The 19,619-nt window shown below is 39.8% G+C and overlaps 2 protein-coding genes across 2 annotated transcripts; one reads left to right on the top strand and one right to left on the bottom strand.

Annotated features, from left to right (window-relative positions):
- Nucleotides 1–1,637: 1,637 nt before the first annotated feature.
- On the bottom strand, nucleotides 1,638–6,544 carry LOC134003739 (NHL repeat-containing protein 3-like). Its single transcript, XM_062443044.1, has 3 exons — nucleotides 6,096–6,544; nucleotides 3,807–4,009; nucleotides 1,638–3,685 (listed from the first exon to the last, which is right to left on the bottom strand). The coding sequence occupies exons 1-3, from the start codon at nucleotides 6,352–6,354 to the stop codon at nucleotides 3,086–3,088; spliced, it is 1,062 nt and encodes a 353-aa protein (XP_062299028.1). The 5' UTR covers nucleotides 6,355–6,544; the 3' UTR covers nucleotides 1,638–3,085.
- Nucleotides 6,545–7,398: 854 nt separating this feature from the next.
- nrbf2b (nuclear receptor binding factor 2b) lies at nucleotides 7,399–14,875 on the top strand. Its single transcript, XM_062443080.1, has 4 exons — nucleotides 7,399–7,579; nucleotides 9,826–9,910; nucleotides 10,822–10,862; nucleotides 11,597–14,875. The coding sequence occupies exons 1-4, from the start codon at nucleotides 7,487–7,489 to the stop codon at nucleotides 12,296–12,298; spliced, it is 921 nt and encodes a 306-aa protein (XP_062299064.1). The 5' UTR covers nucleotides 7,399–7,486; the 3' UTR covers nucleotides 12,299–14,875.
- Nucleotides 14,876–19,619: the final 4,744 nt, after the last annotated feature.

Raw genomic sequence — 19,619 nt, 5'->3', positions numbered from 1 at the left:
TTAAAGCTATGATAATGAGCTGAGATCACATCAGCTTTAAGATATTTTAGGAAACAGGACCCAGATCTTTCCAGGCAGTGCAAATTCAAGAACAGTACAAATGGCACATAACTGTACAATACAGCAAATAACAATGAGAACGGATCACCCAACAGTATACCAGTACCACACTACATGATACCTTAATCTACGGTGAAGAAACCAGGTTTTTCTTAAACAGCATATTTTTGTTTTGTTTCAAAAAGTGACAACATATAGAGCATATCTTCTTAAAGCTATAGTGCAAGACTTTTTGTGTTACATTCAAGCCCTTCCCAAACAAGCTCACACAATGCTGACTAAGCACTATCGCTGCCACGTAAATCTCTCTGTACTTCACAGTATACACAGTTTTAAAATCTGGTGTCAGTGGCGACATCCCTGCGCTGGCTGGATATATACATACTGCTCATCCTCAATGGGCAGAGCATGTACGAGAGACTTCTAACTTCCTGTTAGCTCTCTGCTAACTTGAATGGGTATAAAATAATTTAATCGTGCGGCTCTTGTAGACTTTTCAAATGTTTTCAGACTGTATGGGTCAAATTCTGATTTCATTTTTCGCGAGCGTTGTGTGAAACTCCACACAATGAATCCGCTGTTTGTAATACACAGTAGCGATGGAGAAGGATACATCATGTGACAACAGTGTTTTTTTTGTAATTACTCTCGTTGCCAGAAGGGGGAGGTAAAAGTTCCACACTTGCAGCTTTAAAGGAATGGCTCCACATTTGGGACATTTTGCTCATGTGCTTTCTGTCAGAGAGTGAGGTGGTTATAGATATCAACCTCATGTCTGTGTGTTCAGTACAGAGCTGGAGCCAGGTTAGCATAGCTTAGCATTAAGACTGGAAGCAGGGGGAGGCAATGGACACCATGAAAGGTTCTCCATAGTTCTGAATGTTCCATAGAGGAATGCTAGAGGTTTGTTAGTTCTGGCTTGCTGTAAGTGTGATTATAGCTAGTAGTAGTATTTGTAGTAATAATAGTGTCAGGCTTTACCATGTATGTTTAGCTAATGTTAGTACATAAGGAGCCACATTAGTCAAAGTCACAGCTCCAACCTACAACCAGGTATGTCCAGCTACAGCAGCAGCCAAAGGCAGTGGCTGTATACATACATACATAAACCATTATCTAAAGCAGAGGTAGGCAAATAAAGGCCCGTGGGCCAAATTCGGCCCCCGCAGCAAAAATATTTGGCCCTAAGATGAAAATTCTGACTTTCACAGTTTACGTCAAAACTTTAACATCATTTTTCACAAATCTACAAATAACAAAATAAACACAAGGCTCCATTAAATCCTAATTATTGTCATATATACTTGTTACATCTAATCCTGAGCCTACACCAGCAAAGGGCATGAAAAGTCTAATGCTATCTTAATTCCAATAAACCTTAAAGTTTAATACGAGCAACTTTTGGCAGTGGAAGAGAAATACTGTGTTAATGCTGTTTCCCCTTTTAGATACAATCTTTAACTGTGTTGTAAATCTACATTGATCAAAGTCTCCCCCAATGAAAAAAAAAAAAAAAAAAAAAAAAAAGAACGGCCCATCATTAAACCAAACTGCTGAGCCGTTCTCTAAAGTAAGAAGAGGCAATGCAAAACTTCTGATGATGTGATGTACCATGGGGGCTAGTCTGGATCTGTCCAAAGTTCAAACACCTCTATAGCTTGTTTTATTATATCTATACAAACAGTGGAGGCAGATATGCAGCACATGGCTACTGGGCGTATGGAAACACTGTTGTTTGCCAGGAAACAGTCTGTTTGGGTCCAGATAAAAACAAACCAAATATATACAACATGTTCATTAGTGAGCTTTAGACATGCTGGTATTTATATTTTTTTGAACATTTTTGGACAGAGCCAGGACAGATGTTTGCCTCTGCTTCTAGTCTAGGCTCGGCTCTGAAGTCAGTGTCAGTCAGTGTTTCCCACAGGATTTTGGTGAGTGGAACTTGGATCCTCTGGGAGGAACATCTTGTACATTTAAATGTTGAATGCATCAATCCGGTGCACTTTAAGAGCTAAATTAAGGAGCTAGATCAGAACTTTGAGCTCTTTAGTTCACTCAATTTAGTGCTGTAGTAAACAGTTGAACCATAAACACATTGGTTGTATACATATGAATGGCGATGACATGGCAAATATAATCAAATATTTAAACTATTTTCAGACATTGTTTTTGTACACTACTTATTTCTACTGAATTGAGGATTTTAAGCTTCTTATGTCATACATGATACTACACGTATAACACTGTTGCTCTATTCTTCAGTAATTCCTCTCCTTATCGGTGAAATATGACTGATGTTGCAACTTTGTGTTAACTTGGAGCAGTGATGCTTAGCTTAGCATGCCTATAGGTAGTAGCAGCTAGTTGCCAAAGCTACTTGTATTTAACCTGCATACAGCCACAGCGAGGCTCCCAAAAACAAAGTCACAAGCAGCACAAGCTTCAACATCTTAAAGTTAGAGATCTTTTATGCTGGTATGACAAGTGTTCAAATATTTTTGGTTCATTATGAAACTTTGGCGGGATTGTGGTGGGCTGCCATTGATTAACTAGACCGTGGCGGCTCACCACAGTCTAGATACTTAATGGGAAACACTGCATCTTTTAATCTCAACCTCTGACTGAAAGTGAATGAGCATATTTCCCCAAATGTTGAACTATTCCTTTGAAACTAATTATTGTAATGAAAAAAGGTCATTTTTGCATTTGTTCTACAATAAAACACTTAAAGACAGTCCTGTCTTGTGATAGCAATTTTTTATGTTGTATTCTATGTTACAATTGAATGCTTTATCAATAGACATAGGTCTGGTCAGAAGGTACCATAGCCGTCTCATGACTCAATGATTAAGGTTTACTATACTGGCTGAATTGCATTTTTTTGTTTTGGATATTAATATTGCAAATGACAGAATACTAACATGTGGACATTTTAAGTCCTTTTCTAAATAAATGATAATGCTTATAAATGGCACAGTGTTTCTGATCAATCATGCCATTCCAGTCCCAGCCCAGTGTGCCTCTACAGGAAATTTTCACCCAGACTGAAGGGGGTGAACTTCTGGGCCTGCTGGGCTCCAATCTCAGCTACATACAGAGCCCCTGTCTTCAGGTCCAGGTCTACCAGGTGAGGCTTGACTTCGTCAGCCAGCTGAATCACACTGACCACTCTGCACTGACCAATCAAACCCACCGGTGGTGCATCAAGCAGCGAAATCTGATTGGTGTTGAGCTGGACGACGACGAAGTACTTCTTGTCCGGGGTCAGGCGGACAGAATAGGGCGCATCCTCAGTGAAGCAGCTTCCCCATGTGCCCAGCCAGTCCCCAGTGATGGAGTTAAAGACCTGGATCCTCTTGTTCCCTCTATCGGCCACCCACACCCTCTGGGCGTTATCCACGGTCACACTGTGGGGGATGTAGAACTGAGCCAAGCCTTGCCCTTTCTCTCCGTGCATCCACAACACCTCTTGGTCTTTTGACAGTTTGATGAGGCGGTTGTTCAGCCCACCGTCACCATCCACGATGTACATTTCCCCAGACTCATGCACAAAGATCTCAGCTGGCTGGTCGAACTGCAGAGGGGTCAACGAAGAGCCGGCCTTCCCTGGTGTACCAAGCACCTAACGAATACAAGTAAATATTTAACAAAAAGCAACAGATTGTATTTCATTTAGCTTTTCTGATTCTACATATCACACTTGATACTTCAAGGGAAACCAAATCCTCAGTAAAGCTGTCTACCTGCAAAAGGTTTCCAGAGGGCGAGTACTGTTTGATGCTGTGGCCGTACGGGCCGCTCCCCACATCCGTGATCCAGACCGTAGGGTTTGATGTGGCAGCATCGGCTAAAAATATCCCATGAGGCATCTCCAAGGTGGTTGTGTTCCAGGCCATGAGGAAATCTCCATCTGTGGTGAACACCAGCACCTTGGGCACATTGTCGCCTGCAGTAAAAGCAAAGTAAAACACTTAGTGGAAAAATGAAGAAGCACTTTTTATGTTGATGTGATTTTCACTTGTTTACAGCGTGATCAGATTTTATAGATCTTAAGGTTGTAGCAATGATAAATGATGAGGGAACAGGGGAAGAAAACAATGATACAATACAGATACAAATAAAGAGACCTTTTAAATGTTAATGCTCAAACACCATAGTGTGTAATAAATAAATATGGTATTACTTTCTAATAAGGTACCCTTATCATGGGTCAAGCTGATAATAACCTAATGGCTTAATTAATGGCTAATACATCATTTACAAATACCTTATAGATCAACCATATATCATTAATAAGAACAAGTTTGAGTTACCATACTAACAATAGTATATACACCATACTAGCAAGTACTGGGTGTGTATCCAAAGTCTGGTATATCTTCTTCCTTTGTGCTGTATAGATCTCCATTGTCAATGAGCCAGACTGCTGCACTAGGTGACACACACCCTACCAGAAAATAGTCCCTAACAAAAGCACTATTTCCTCCTGTTCAAAACATGTTTGTTAAGAACTACAGTGACCAGCAGTTTTAGAGAATTACTAAGCACATTTTTAAAAAAGGAACTATATTTGTTAGGTGTTTTTAAAGACTTATCTCTTCAGTGGGAACATATGGGCTTGGAGCTGAGAGCCACAAAAGGAAAGTTAGAAACTATTAAGAGACAGACTAAAACATTGTTAGTTTTTAGTCTTAACTTGGGATTTAACACCAGTTTTATCCTATGGAGTCTATCTCACTAATAAACAGTCAAAGTTATAAATTGTCATTCATTTATAAAAAGTCATTAATATTCATAAGCCAGCCAGTAAATCATCTGAAATTATACAAAGTTAATAATTGTGTTTGTTGTTGTTTTTTTGTTTTTTTTACAATAATCTACCATGTCTGCAGTTGTAAATAATATTACAATACTAATAAATGATGTGAGTGCAGTCTGTGGTCAAACAGTCTATTGGAACAGTCTGCTGAAGAACTGAAAAGATAAAAACAGACTAAACCAGGGAGTATCCCAGTACCCACCCTTGTGATATTTACACAAGCCTTCTTATGTAACATGTTTACAGTGAATGACAACAGTGCCCAAGTGCCCATAAAGACTTCCGGCATGGGGAAGTACATCAGTTCACACTGGGACACCCCTCGTTAATGAGGCCATCCTGTCAACCATGCAAATACACACCTATAAATACATGGAACTCCATTTCCATATAAAGATAACACATACATGGGACAGTGTAGTTACAATCAGAACAAAGTTATAAATAAACTGCACATTAATGAGCTGACAAAAATACTAAATGATCTATCTATCATAAAGGAGATGATTTTATTTTATTCTCAAGAGTTTCTGCCTGACTTATAATAAAATCATTAATAAAAGGAGATGGTATTCAATATTTACATTGACAATATCAGATATGCAACAGTATTAACAGTATTTTCTTATCAAGAAGGATAGATTTTCAATTTGAAGTGATAACCATCTGTCATAACTGTGTGGTGAGTTTGATTGTAATCAATAATATCTAGGCTAAATCCAGCATGTCCTCAACTTCAACCTCAGTTAACCTCCTCACCTTGATGTGGGCTGGAACAGTGAATTTGTGGGGAACACATAGATCTGAATGCTGCTCTGAAGCTGTGTTTGGATAAGTGTGAGTTAAGTAATGAACACAGTTTTCTGATGTGGGACACTTTCCTGCTTCCTGGTGACACGTGAACATGCAGTGAACAGCACGGACCACGAGAACAGAGACAAGAGTCATCACATCATTTACACATATCTTTTACAAATATCAGCTATATGAACCATCCTTTGTGCACATTTATGCAAGTCTAAGTAGACATTTGACAGTGTTATATTTTCAAAGGAGTATAATTCAATACATTTCACTTTATTGTTAAAATACCTACTATATATTCCACACAACAAATGTAATAATAAATAAAAGCATGTCCACACAAACAAAACAATGCAAAATGATGGTTCACCACAATTGGATCCATTTGGATGTCTAACGTATAATGTACCTCTCTGTGCCACATACACCACACCAGCATACTGGTTGACAGCTGCTCCAAACACTTCCCCGGTGAAGAGCTCCGGGTTCTTAGGCCAGGTGAGGTCCAGCTTGTAGAGCGGTCTGCCCAGCAGCTGGTAGTCCTGTCTGAGGCTAGAGACACCCGCCTGTTGTCTGCTGATGCTGCCGTACAGCACCATCATGAGCAGCACTAACGAGGCCATACTGGACAATATTAAACACGTATGACTTTTCTTTTTCATCAACATCAGTGATGCAGCTACCTGGCTGGTGCTTCGTTAAATGAATATCCTGTTTCACTGCTGTTTGCTGATGTGTACAGATGTTTGTAACAGCGCTGCACACAGGAGCAGTATAGTGACAGTAGCTGAGAGCCAATAACCTTTCAATCCGCTTATTTCCTTATAATTTCGAATCAACTGAGAACGTCGATGTGGAATTCACTTCCTCTTCAGTCCAAAACGAAAACAAACCAGCGTGACAAGTTAGACGTAGTGACACAGAGCGTTTCCGCTTAATTCTTCGCAATAAAAGCATCCCTAAAACAAGCCCACGTGTCAAGTTTTGTAAGCTCCACTGGTGTGTTTATGGGAACCACAAGTTACAACAACCTCTAAATAAAGAAATACAGGTGTGGTCAGGCTAACCTAGTACCAGCTTCTTCGTGTTTTACATTGATATTACTACACTGAAGTTAGCTTCAGGTTCAAAGTCAAGTGAGAAGTTAATGTCAGTGACTGATTGTTTGGTTTTTCACCACTTACACTTGTAAAAAGAAAAAAAAAGGTTTAAGAATCATAGCAAAAGCCTGTTTAAACCCGCTGTCAGATTTGTGAAACTTTTATTTTGCTAATGAAAACATCTAGATCAAAAAACACTATACATAGACTTGGACTAGATATACAAGGAGATTCCAGAGACTCATTAAAACTGACGAAGACTCGTGAAACCTTTATTCTATTAGTGAAAACTGAATAAGAATCGGTGTAATGTGACCTGGATGTGAAATCAGCCTTTTTCATTTTTCACAAATAGAATAAAAGCTAACAAGCTTTACGTCTAACACCTTTTCACAAGAACCAACCATTATGAATATCATTATTTATGTCTACATCAAACTTTTCCTTTAACAGTGAATCTGACGCTAACCTAAAGCTCGTACAGACTGTTTGTCGCTGTGGTTTTAAAGCTTTTACTTTTAAGTCATGCCTTTTCTACTTCCGGCAGCCTGACGCAGCAAAACACCTGACTAAAACGTACGTGGAAGGTCTGTCACGTAACGACGTGTTGACGCAGCTCTTGCTGTGGAGGCGACTGTGCTTCCCTGACATTAATTTTTACTTGTACTTCTTTTTTGTCGCCATTCTTCTCGCAGTGCGAATGACAGTCCGTGACGGACACAGACGACTTTCATGTAGTGTAAACCATCGAAGAACAGACTCCATGGAGGTCGTGGACAGCCCGCTCAATCTCGTAAGTTTCGGTGTTGATGTTGCAATAACAGGCTAACGTTACTGTTGTCCGGTAGCTTAGACATGCTACACATGGTACATTTTGGGGGTTATTCCTCCATATAATGAGCATAAAGACGTTTGACGTAAGGACACGGCGCTGTCCATTCTTCTTCGTGTGTTATAACTTAGCTGTGTAATGTTGAGCTACTGGTAACAGCTAGAGGCTACAGTGTGCTCAGCTAGCTACTTGTTCACTTTTTTGTAAAGCCATTTAATAGTAAGTGAGTGTTAACAGGCTACACTGTCCTACACATCACTCCTGCTTCATCTGTTAAATGTCTCATCGTTGTCAATTAAGGACAATCACACAGGTATTCATTGTAATCAGTGTTATAATTAAGGTCAGTATTTAGCACTATCTTTATACTTTATATATACAGTGTAGAAAGATGGATGACAAATGAAGGTAAAAAGCAGAATAAAGTGTGTCAGTGAGATGTTTTTTCCACCACTAGTCTTCAAACGAACTTCCGGGCAGGTTGTCATATATTGTCCAAATCTCTGAACTCTACTGGAGACTGAGTTTTACTCTCATGTATTGTCACAACATATATGTCACAGAACTAAGCCTGTGGTTTTAGGAAAGATATTAAAGTTATTTCCAGAATCCGCAAAGACTCAATATATTAATAATAATAATAATAATGATAATAATACATTTTATTTATAAAGCAATTTACATTTGCAAAGCAGAACTCAAAGTGCTACACATTAAAGTAATAAAGCAACAAACAGCAGACAATTTAAAAACAGTAGAAAAAGGTATATAAAGCAAAAAATAAGAAATCATATTTAATGTCTAAAAATAAATAAGGATACTAAGATATGTTATAAAAACACATGATCCAACTGCAGGAAATTGAATCCATTTTTGGTGTGATTTTCATAATAAGTAGAATATAAACAATTTCTGGGTACAGTTGTTGGGTATGGTTAAAAGTTAACAAGTTAGCCGTTGTTAGATAACGACCCTGCTAAATGATAAGCAGGTGTAGATAATGGACAGATGGATGTTACCATCAGCCATGAGACTGTACAACACCACAGCTCCCAGTACCTCCCACTCCCACTAATAAGACTGAGGCTGTCCTTACTGTTTAATACCAGGAACACTGCACACATGTATATAGTATCAGGAATGTATGTATATTGTAGATTTATATAATTACAGATTATTTTAGCGAGTGTTTATTATATATACTATTTTATTTTTGATCACTTATTAAAAAGAATATTGTTGTGCCAATTTTGAATTTCCCCCCAGGGGGATCAATAAAGTTTACCCTTACTTTTACCTTACCTTAATATATGAAAGTCACAGTCTGGGGTTAGGTGTTGAAGAGCTCTGTCAAACCTCTCCCAGGTGTTGAGTTGTGTTGAGATGTGGTGAGTGTGAAGGCCACAGCTTCTTTCAGAGCCATTTAGTCATCTTGATGTAAAATGAGTCCGCTCAGGTTTATTAGAGGTCACAGAACATGATGTCCAATGCATGGATTTGTTTCTGTGCTCATTTATTCAGATTATTTCCTTAAAATGTCATTAATCTATCTTTTAATATGTTGTAATGTAATCAAGAAAACCCACGTATATTCTCATTGATATTTTATTATTAAAATGTCATTTAAACCAATTCTACAAACTAGACCTGATTATTCTGACAGTTTAAGGTGCAAATAAGAATATTGTGCAAAAATATATTTTAACAGTTTTGATAATCAAGTAATAGTTTTGTCAATTTTTGAAAAACAAAAACAGCAGAAAATCTCAGCTTCTAAAATGTGATCATGTCTTATTTTTTGGACTTTAGGATTGTTCAATACAAGACACATGAGTACATCTCACTGAGCTGTGGCTCATTTTTAACTATGAATAATCATCAGATAATCAGTAATGAAAATAATCGTTAGTTGCAGCTCTAGTTGTGTCAGTGTTGTGTAATCAGTTCTGTCTGTGACCACAAAGTTTTCCTCGCTTTTTGTTCTGTCCGCTGTTCCCCTTCCCCTCTGCCCCCCCGCCCCCCCCCCCTCTTTTCCTCCTTATCTTTCTCACTAAATTCTCTACACTCCCTCCTTTTTTAAAAATCATTTTCCTCATGTGTTTCACTCCTTGCCACTTTTTATTTTTTATTTTTTTTTATTTTTTAAATCTCTTAACTAACATGCATCTGACTGACCCCCCCTCCTCCATCTGTGTGCCTCTCCTCAGGCTCATCAGCAGTGCAGGAAGGCAGACCGTTTGGTAGCAGCCGGAAAGTATGAAGAGGCCATCAGCTGTCACGGAAAAGCATCAGGTATGTTCAGTGAAGATACGTGCTCTAACACAAGAATTACATACATGTTGTACAACACTGTTATTGGAGGGGAAATACTGATATCCACACTGCTGTCTCAGTCTAGATAAACTGCTTTAATAAACCATCATAAAGTCATCAAAATGAATACAACATCTCTGCACACCGCAGAGATTGTTCACATTTGTGCGTAATTAATGACAAAATGATGTTTATACTTCCACTTTTCCTGGTGTAGAGACTAATTATGATACAGAATATGAACAGTATAGAAGGGTTAATGAATCAGCTTTCTCTGTCTTTTACTGTGTTCACATGTTTATTTATAGTGTTTTTCTGCTGGTCTATTCATCTGTGGTTATTAACAGTTGTGGCCAGCTGTTTTGTTGTGAGGTCATCAGCATCTTCACTCTTCTGCAACAACATTAGCTAGCTTTATGACTAACTAGGGAACTCATTTGGCACCATATAAACTGTAATCATGTGTTTTCTAGCAGCTGTCATTGTTATAATGACAATAGAGAAGAATATAAACCTGCTGTACATTTATTCACCATAACTGTCTCACTGACTGTTGAAGTTTATCACCGGGGTTATGTTAGCTCACCAATATGTCAATCAGCTTCTAGTAGCCATAGTTAGTGTGGCACTGACTGGCTGAGTCTTCATATTATGTTTAGACTGGGACAGTGCAGGAGATCAATCTACTATCATCAAAGCAGAATGAAAAGTATGTTGTTAAATGAGTCATTATTGTCACCAAACTGATGACAGCAGGTGAAACTGCACATTTCTGCCACTGAACTTGTGCCTAAACTGATACTATCAATAAGTTGATTAGATGTTTTTTTTTTTTTAATACTTTGGTAATGAAAGTGTGTACACTGCCTCATCTCTTTATCTCCCTGCAGATCTTCTGACGGATGCTATGAAGACAACAGAGTGTGAGCAGGTGAGTGTGTTTGTTTGTGTGATGCCTCTCCTCTTCCTCTGTTCTTTACCATTCATGCATTTCTGCCCCCCTAACATAAAAGCAATGATTAACACAACCTCCACTCAGCTCATCTGAAGCTTAAAGCAGTATTGCATCCAGTTGTATTGGGATCAGTATAATATCTGAGTAGAGCAGCATATAGCAGTACACAGAGAATACTCATTAAAGACTCAGGCTAAGATGCTAAGAATGTAGGTGTGTTAAACTGAATGTAGAGCCTAAAGGGGCGTTCAGACCAAAAGCGTCTGACGCAAATTAAGCCTCAAGTCTACATAGAAAATCAATGTAAATGACGCAATCACACACGATTTTATATCAGAATGAACAGGAATGAAGCGTCTGAAGCGGCGTGAATAAAGTTGGAAAAATTGAACTTTTCAGGCGACATCCAATCAGCAGCGAGTTTCTCCCGACGTCATAAGCGCGAATGAAGCAATTTTTCCACATCTGGCGCTTTTGGTGTGAACGCAGCTTAATAATTATATGTATCTATGAAGTATCAGTATACTACTATGAGTAGCAGCTTCTCAAATGTTGCTGTTTTTTGTTTTTTTTGTCATAGACAGTGGATTGGATATAATACAATGATAATAATAAATGAGCTGTGTAGTGACAGTCAGTGTAGTAGTTAATATTCAGAGATCTGTGGCTGCTGTTAATGTGTGTGTGTGTGTGTGTGTGTGTGTGTGCAGGCTCGTCTGTCCATGGAGCTGCAGAGGGACAGTCATATCAAACAGCAGCGACTCATCCAGGAGCGCTGGAAGAGAGAGGCCCGTCGCGAGGCAACGAAGGCCCGATCCGGCCCCGCGCAGCCCTCCAGCAACCCCACCCTGCACCCTCAGACCCAGTCCACAGGCCCGCTGCAGCCCCACGGCCCCCCTGGCCTCTCAGCTGCAGAGTGCACAGGAAGCAGGGAGAGAGAGTACGACACCTTGCTCTACCAGCTTCAGACCCGGCAGGCCGGAAGCTACCCGCCTATGACTCCACCTTGCCCCGGCTCCAAGACCACCAAAGATGACAAAACCCGCCTGGAAGAACAACAGACCACCATCGAGAACCTGCGGCGCCTGGTCGACCAGCTGATGAACGACAACCAGCAGCTGGCGGCCGAGAACGAGCGGCTACGATCGGAGAACGGCCGGCTGCGCTCGGAGGCGGCCGAGGCGGCGGACTTTGTAGAGCGATCGGAGCTGTGGGTACTGCCACCAGCGGGAACGGGAGGCGGGCAGGAGAGGAAAAGCACCGGGAAAGGGAAGGAGATCGCAATCCCACAGCTGCCACCGCTGGAGATGCCAGCTCAGGAAGATCTGTGTCTGGATGACCTGCCTCCTCTGGAGCTGCCAGAGGACATCCAGAATGAACTACAGGAGCTACTGGACAGGGATAAACAGTGATAAGACACATGTCTCTCTCACACATACTCATATAAACAACACACACACATACACACACACACACACTCAACCAATATGGCTTTTGAGTTCAGATGCCAACATCTGAAACCCAGAATAACATTAAAGGCCGTGTTCTCCCTCACAGGCTGTCTGATTTGACCTCTGCTCAGCTGAAAGATGCACACGAGCACACTAAACTCTTAAAAATGATAAAGGTGTAAGGTGCAGCAAAACAACAGCAGGAGCGATGGAGATGTCAATCATATCCGCTCCAGTCCCAGGAAAGAGGTCTAATCAGGCTAATCAAGTGGAAACAGCTGTGTGGGTGCTACTACCACTAATACACACAGGAACACTTCACCCACAACTAAACTGTGGTGTTATTATCTGCTCCTCCATAATGCGAGCGGGAACATCAGTGAGGTGTGTGTGTTAATATAGCAGACAGTGAGCTCAGTATCAGCCTTCAGGAAGACAACTGAAGTAGACAGGAACATGTTTTTGAGACTTTCAGGTACTGTCTGAAAATAGCCTTCAAATATCTCCGAGCAGCTCGAGCAGCACAATAAGTGTTCTGAAGCTTAATGGAAGTGTTTTGAACTCATAAGTCAAATACCTAAAAGCTGCTATAAATATTGTACTCAGCAGAAAAGTGTGTGTTTGATCTAAATGGTGAAAACAAACAAAGACAAGCACATACAGACTTCAGTATCACTTACTGTGCTGCAGGAGCTGTGTGGAGTACACGAGGGGTTATTTTCTGTCCTTTGGTGCTCTATCAGAACATGTGGCTGCCACTCTCAGTTGTCATGGAGAGTGATGAAAATCAACACTCACTGGATGTGACACTGACACACACACTCCCTCTAGCACTGTTTCTAGTTGCACGAGGGCGAGCGGATAATGACTACAGTTTTTTGGATGAATAAGTTAACCCCATCCAACCCAACAGTACACTCTCTCATACATGCATACATATTGCTGTTGTTAAAGAAAAAACGTAGACTTAAATGAAAGGCTTCAATCATCATTTGTGTGTTTAGTGAATTTTCAGGAGCAGGTCCTTTAAACCTGGAAACCTCCACAGCTGTTTTTTTTCTTTTTTTCCCTTTTTTTTCTTTGTTCTTTATTCTGATGTTTTTTTGTGCAACAACAGCAATATACAGACACACACACACACACACACACACACACACACACACACACACATGAACAGCATGAACTGAAACCTGAGGGGAATGAGAATGAAGGCTGAAGCACACACAGGTGATAGAAGCGTGCACACACACAGTCACTGTTCACACTGCAAGCAACAGGGTTGATGTATCAGTACTGATTCTGATAATGCAGGATGATAACAGTGAGACTTGAACTTTGTTTGAGTTTGAATCCATCACATCACACAGCAGTGCATCTAAGAGCAGATTTACTTGTTAGGATTTTAACTACTACTATTAAATTCTGCTTTTGATCACTGTGAAAGTAAAATAAAAAATAAGAACATCATTTCAACACTTCAACCTTTTAATCAGCTCTGACAAACCCTGTTTAGATTTGTATTTTTCAACCTTTATAAATCAGCTTTTTACTGATTCAGAACCAGGTTTCAGGTGTTCTCCTTACTAAAGACAGTGTATGTATCAATACCTGGTAGAAGATGACAGGCCATTTTCCAACACAGTGTAGTTATGAAGCATATCAGTTGGTACCATAAAGTGGACACCCAGTAATGATCATACAGTTACAATGTATGAAGCCAGGTTCAGGTCTCTGCAGGTTGGTTTTCATACCTTACAGTTTGAGTCCTAGACTAAAACCTGCAAAACACTGCTGTGGTTCTTTTAAAGCTGCTTCGTCAATTTTTTTGTCCACACGGGGGCAAAAAACCCTCACTAAGGTTAAAAGAGACAGCTCTGGTAAATCAGCAACTACTAAATGTTTTCCAGCTTACACGGTAGCTCTAACACAGTAGACACACAGAAAGGTGAGTTAATCAGAGACTGTTCACTGGAAACAAGCTGCCTGCCATAACACCAACAGTCAGTGATCATTCTCTGATGAGTAAAGGTTAGGTTCAGGTATTGAATGCAGCTTTAACTGAACCACACAAGCATTCAGTGTGTAGCAGTAACAGCTGCTCAAACATCCTTGTCCAGTTCAGGCGTGAGATAGGCTGCTGTCAGCTGATGTAGGTAACAATGAAGAGAAGGAGTGGAGGTGACTTGTTGCTTGCAGTGTGAATGCATGTGGCATGTGCATGCACACACTATCACACACTCTGAGGCATTTGTACAAGCTCATGGACTGACACTTAGTATATTTCCTTACTGGAACAATAATTAAATGCAGCAGTAGCTGCAAACAGGACATTATGCTGCGTTCACGACCTATGCAAAATATGATAGATCCACATTTTCAACTATCAAACACTTAATAAAAATAGTTCCAGCTGTTAAATACTAAAATATGTTGATTAGTAATGATCAGCATTAGGATTGAAGCTAATGCTGACGTGTGGACAACTGTAGAAAATAATGTTTTCTTTCTAAATAAAGTTAACCTAATACATGACTTTCATCACATCTTATCATTTCTGATCACGGGTCTATTGAAATGCCTCACTTCTGTTTCATCGTTGAAATGATAGTGTGTGATTTGCTGTGGAATATTGAACATAGTTTCTGTGTGTTAAATGTGAAATCTACATTGATGGAATCTTGAATTTAAATATGTGAATAATTGTCAGGTTGTGTTGATTATTATTCTCATAGGACGTGAATGCAGCATTAACATGAAGACAGACACACTTCATATACGTCTACATCTCAGCTAAAGGGAGTCACTTCTCACTCGTAGTTGATGGCCGGTGTACAATATTTAAAAAAGCTTAAACTGCCGGCTGGCCGGCTAACATTAATAAAAGTAGCCGAAACAGTTTCAGCAACAACCCTCCAGAACTCTGAACCTTCTCTACAAACCCGACCCGTGCCTTGACAGCTCTGTGTCTCCTGTGGTGGCAGTCACGTCTCTGGATCTTCAGATGGATTAGCTGTTATCTTGGACAGGATGATCACTCTGACTGAAAACAACAGTTCTAAAATAATGTCAACTCTTCAGACAGTCTCCTGCTCTCTCCTCCTGGCTTCTGTGGTTGTGACGTACTGATTTGTATGAATAGATCAGGTGTGGTACAGCTGACTTGTGACCATCTCCTCCCTCACACCAAAGCTGTGTCTTGTGCTAAACTGACAAGTGTGTCTGAGAGAAGTCTCCGTGTTCAGCTCTGAAGACGTCCGTCTCTTCCAACTGAATATCTTTCAGACTTTAGTTTTTCTCCTACAGCACGTCGCTCTTCATACATACAGCTATCAGCCTTATTTCACTGTTTACTGGTGGCTCTCCTGCAGCTGTATCACAGCTGTGTTTGAGCTACGTTTTGTTAAGAAATAAAACAATTCATTGTTTTAAGGAACAAGCAAAATGCCTAAAATTCACTGGTTCCAGCCAGTTAAATGTGAATATTTAGTTTTTCTTGGTCTTCTATGAGAGGAAAAAGAATATCTGGAGTGCTTTCATACTGCACAAGCAGTTTAATGATAATGTAACCTTTGTTATGTCATGGATTAATTTAATTGATAATTAAAATAATGCTTAGTTAGGCTGCAGCTAATGCAAACACAGCATGTCCTGTTGCTGCTGCTTCACATTAAAAGCTCTCCGTCAGTGAACCACTGGGAGACTTTTATTGTGAAGCAGCAACAGGAGATGCAGAGCTGTGTCAGCGCTTCGCTCAGTAAACCACTTTCAAATGTTGCAGGGAGGAAGTGTAGAAGAAGAAACTGCCACAGTAAGCTGTTAGATGAAGAGCTGAAGAACATCACACCTCCAACACTTGGTGAACAGCAGCGTTGTGGTGTGGTGTGGAATGTGTGTGATTCTCACACCAGGAACTGAACACTCGGTGTCATTTCTTTGGCCTCAACCAAAGTGGACAAGTTGACTGTCGCTGACTCAGCAAAGCCACGTGAAAGTCTTACGGACTCCCTGATATTCAAACGTTGTGAACATGAGCAGTGTTTGATTGTTCAGATGGTTGTAGAACTGCAGACAGTGAAAGTATATGATGCTCTCTCTCTCTCTCTCTCTCTCCCTCTCTCTCTCTCTCTCTCTCTCTCAGACCCGGTCTGCTGACTGTAACCATGTGTGTGTTAATATGATAGTGACACTATGTGATTAGGAGTAATCATTTGGAAGACTGATGTGTTTAAAGTTGTACCACCTGGAGGACAGTAATGTTTGAGAGACGTATTGAACGTGTGTGAGTGTGAGCTTTGGTTTGGGTTTGACTGATATGAGGTTTTGAAGGCCACACATTTATCTCACAGTTCATGCCAGTATTTATCTGTACCTTTAAAACATCAACATTTTATGGTTCACAAATTGTTTCCTCTAGACATGTATGAGTAGAGTCGGGCATTATGTTGGAAGTTTTTATAATAATACTCCTACCATGCTGTTTATATAATACAAACTTATTTTCAGGGGCACACCACACATTTTACACATTAGATCAGTTTATTTATCACGAGGCTTCTCCACAGCTGTATAATGTGGTTTCTTTTTCTAAAGTTTGATGACCATCAGGGTGAAGTAGTCAGTATTAGGTTGCATTGTGGTAAATGTATGATACAGGGTTTTTTAATTGTGTTTGGCTCTTTCTTTGAATCTAATAATCAAAATCACTGGAGTGCCCCTTTAACAAAATGATTCAAATGTTAAATGTCTGACTTAGCTTAAAAAAAAATGTTGATTTGAGTAAAGAACCTAATCAAAGAATAAATGAAGAATATGACTGAAGTATTTAAGTTTAAGATTCCCAGCTTTGGACCATAAAACCAACATAATAAAACATATCCATGCACATTTTGTTTCTAATCAATGTGATCCACACTTCTTTTGAATCAGTTCCTCAGTCAGACAAACAGGATCATATCTGTCATATCAGCAGACTAACTGAACCACACACCGTTCATAATGACAGGATAACCTCATATCTGTCTAATGCTTGTACACTCGTGCTGTCAGTCCAGGTGTGATGTGTAAGATGTATCTTCCCTCTCTGTTTTTGCTCCCATCTTCCCGCCAGCCTGTGGAGGGAGCAGATTTTATTATTATTATTATTATTATTATTATTATTATTATTATTATTTTGCATTTTATTTTATTAATTTGAATGAAAATACACATTAAATGTATTTGCTTGATCTACAATCCATGGCAGTGTATTGTTTGTATTTAGTGTGCAGTTCAGATAACACACCTGTTAATGTTTTATCTCATGAAGGAAGAACTACATGCTCTTAGTTTCTTAATCAGGAGACACAGCTGGAGATAATGACCTCACACACAGATTACAATATTAATTATCATAATCCTATCATTCTTTCATCAACCTTTTCTGCTGCTTCTCTGTGTTTGGGTTGTGGAGGCAGCAGGCGTAGTGAAGTGTCCCAGATGTTCTCATCTTCTCTCTCTGGCTTCATCCTTCAGCTCTTTCCTAAAAGGATGTCAAAGTGTCCATTTGTAACTAGCTCCTTCCAACACAAGTGGTTCAAATTTCTTCCCTGAGCTCCCCCTCTCCCCTGTCCCTGAAGATGAGCCTATGAAGGACACTCACTTCATCCGCTCGTATCAGTGATCTCATTCATGCAAAGCTTATATCCAAAGGTGAGAGCTGGTTGTTCCCTCTGCTCAGTGTTCACAACAGCACCAATCTACTCATAAACAAAGATCATGTGATACTTAACCTCCTTCTCACTCCCAGTAAACCTGTTTTATATGAGTACCATGACCTCACACTTGTAGGCATTAAAGGATATATACACAATTTTTCAAGTGTGTCTTAAATCATCATTCAGGTGTCCATATGAACAGTAAAGAGGTCTCTAATCATTCCTCCTGTTCATACTGACTATTAAAAGATCTCCTTCTAATGTGCTTTCAATGGAAGTGATGGAGGACTAAATCCACAGTGTGTCCACACAGTCATTTCAAAGTAGATGATCAGCTTCTATTGAGCTTCATCAGTGTGAGTTAGTCATATCAAGTGATATCTGACACATTTACAGTCTTTTTACCATCAAATTCCCTCTTAGTGTTTCCCTGTTGAGCTGTGGTGGAAGAATAGTAACAAAAAGACTTTGGCACTAAAAACACTGTAATGTTGAAACATAGAAGATGAAGATTTGACTCATTTGGACGAAGCTTCATATTAGCTTCAGATCAACTTTTAAATACATTTTTACACAGAAGGAGGACTGTGGATTTAATCCTCCATCACTTCCATTGTAAGTGCATTATGAAAGGATTTTCTGATGATAGAGTTCTGAACCAACAGTCTTAGTCAACTGTTCATAATGAATGTTGAAACAAGTGTGTTTCAGAACGCAAAGTCTTGTTTGGATGCCGAAACCCAGCATAAAACCAGGTACCTTTAGATCTTTAGTCTAACACTCTCCCAACTGAGCTATTTCAGCCCACAGCAAGGTAATACAAGGCTTTCATTTAACATGCTCATCTAAGGTCGATTCCACTAATGATGATCACTTGAGAAACTGTTGCTTCACAGTTATCAAGCAGTAATGGTCGTGTGTTTACAATGTTTTCAACCAGGTTAACTGAGAATCAATTCATGCTGACGTTGCAGGTAAAATCCAACAAAGTCCAGCAAGTGTGCTATATGAAACCATTGCTTCACCATGGGTCTACGATTCACTTGTCGAAACCCATAATGTAAGCAGTAACACAATGATAAAGCAACTGCATCGCCTGAACAGGGACTTGAACCCTGGACCCTCAGATTAAAAGTCTGATGCTCTACCGTCTGAGCTATCCAGGCTCTGATGTTAGGGTTTATAGATGAGGATTCTTTTACTAAAAAAAAAAAAAATCTGCAAAGGCCAAAGTTAGGTTATTTCTACAAAGCTCAGTGTTTGGTAGGGTCATACATGTGGCAAGCAGAGTCAGGATGGCAGATTGTTTTTGTAGGTATGTAGGTGTTTGATATATGACTTTCATACTTAGTGTTCTAAAAATGACCAGATTGACTACTGCTGGCTGTGCGACTATGTTGACTGAAATCAGTGAATAATCAGCAATTGTGAGAGAACCCCACCTAGAAGTGAAGTCAGCCAATCAGTGAACTTGTGTGTGCTAAAATGCTCCTTCCTTTACAAAGTTACAGCGTGTAGGACTACTCTGTATACATGTCTAAATATCTATGAGTACATGTGTGGATTTGGCACTGAATTTAACAAGGTCT

This window comes from Scomber scombrus, chromosome 21, assembly GCF_963691925.1.
Source record: "Scomber scombrus chromosome 21, fScoSco1.1, whole genome shotgun sequence".
Classification (NCBI taxonomy): domain Eukaryota; kingdom Metazoa; phylum Chordata; class Actinopteri; order Scombriformes; family Scombridae; genus Scomber; species Scomber scombrus.
Note: the sequence above shows the minus strand (reverse complement) of the source record. Positions and strands in the feature narration are given on the sequence as shown.

Bases quoted from the DNA above. Each gene is read 5' to 3' on its own strand.
- LOC134003739 (XM_062443044.1), bottom strand. From the start codon at position 6,354: ATGTTGATGAAAAAGAAAAGTCATACGTGTTTAATATTGTCCAGTATG. The intron at 4,010-6,095 runs GTACATTATACG...CTTTTACTGCAG, and splicing joins GGTGTATGTGGCACAGAGAG to GCGACAATGTGCCCAAGGTG. The intron at 3,686-3,806 runs GTAGACAGCTTT...TGTATTCGTTAG, and splicing joins CCTCTGGAAACCTTTTGCAG to GTGCTTGGTACACCAGGGAA.
- nrbf2b (XM_062443080.1), top strand. From the start codon at position 7,487: ATGACAGTCCGTGACGGACACAGACGACTTTCATGTAGTGTAAACCAT. The intron at 9,911-10,821 runs GTATGTTCAGTG...ATCTCCCTGCAG, and splicing joins CTGTCACGGAAAAGCATCAG to ATCTTCTGACGGATGCTATG. The intron at 10,863-11,596 runs GTGAGTGTGTTT...GTGTGTGTGCAG, and splicing joins AGACAACAGAGTGTGAGCAG to GCTCGTCTGTCCATGGAGCT.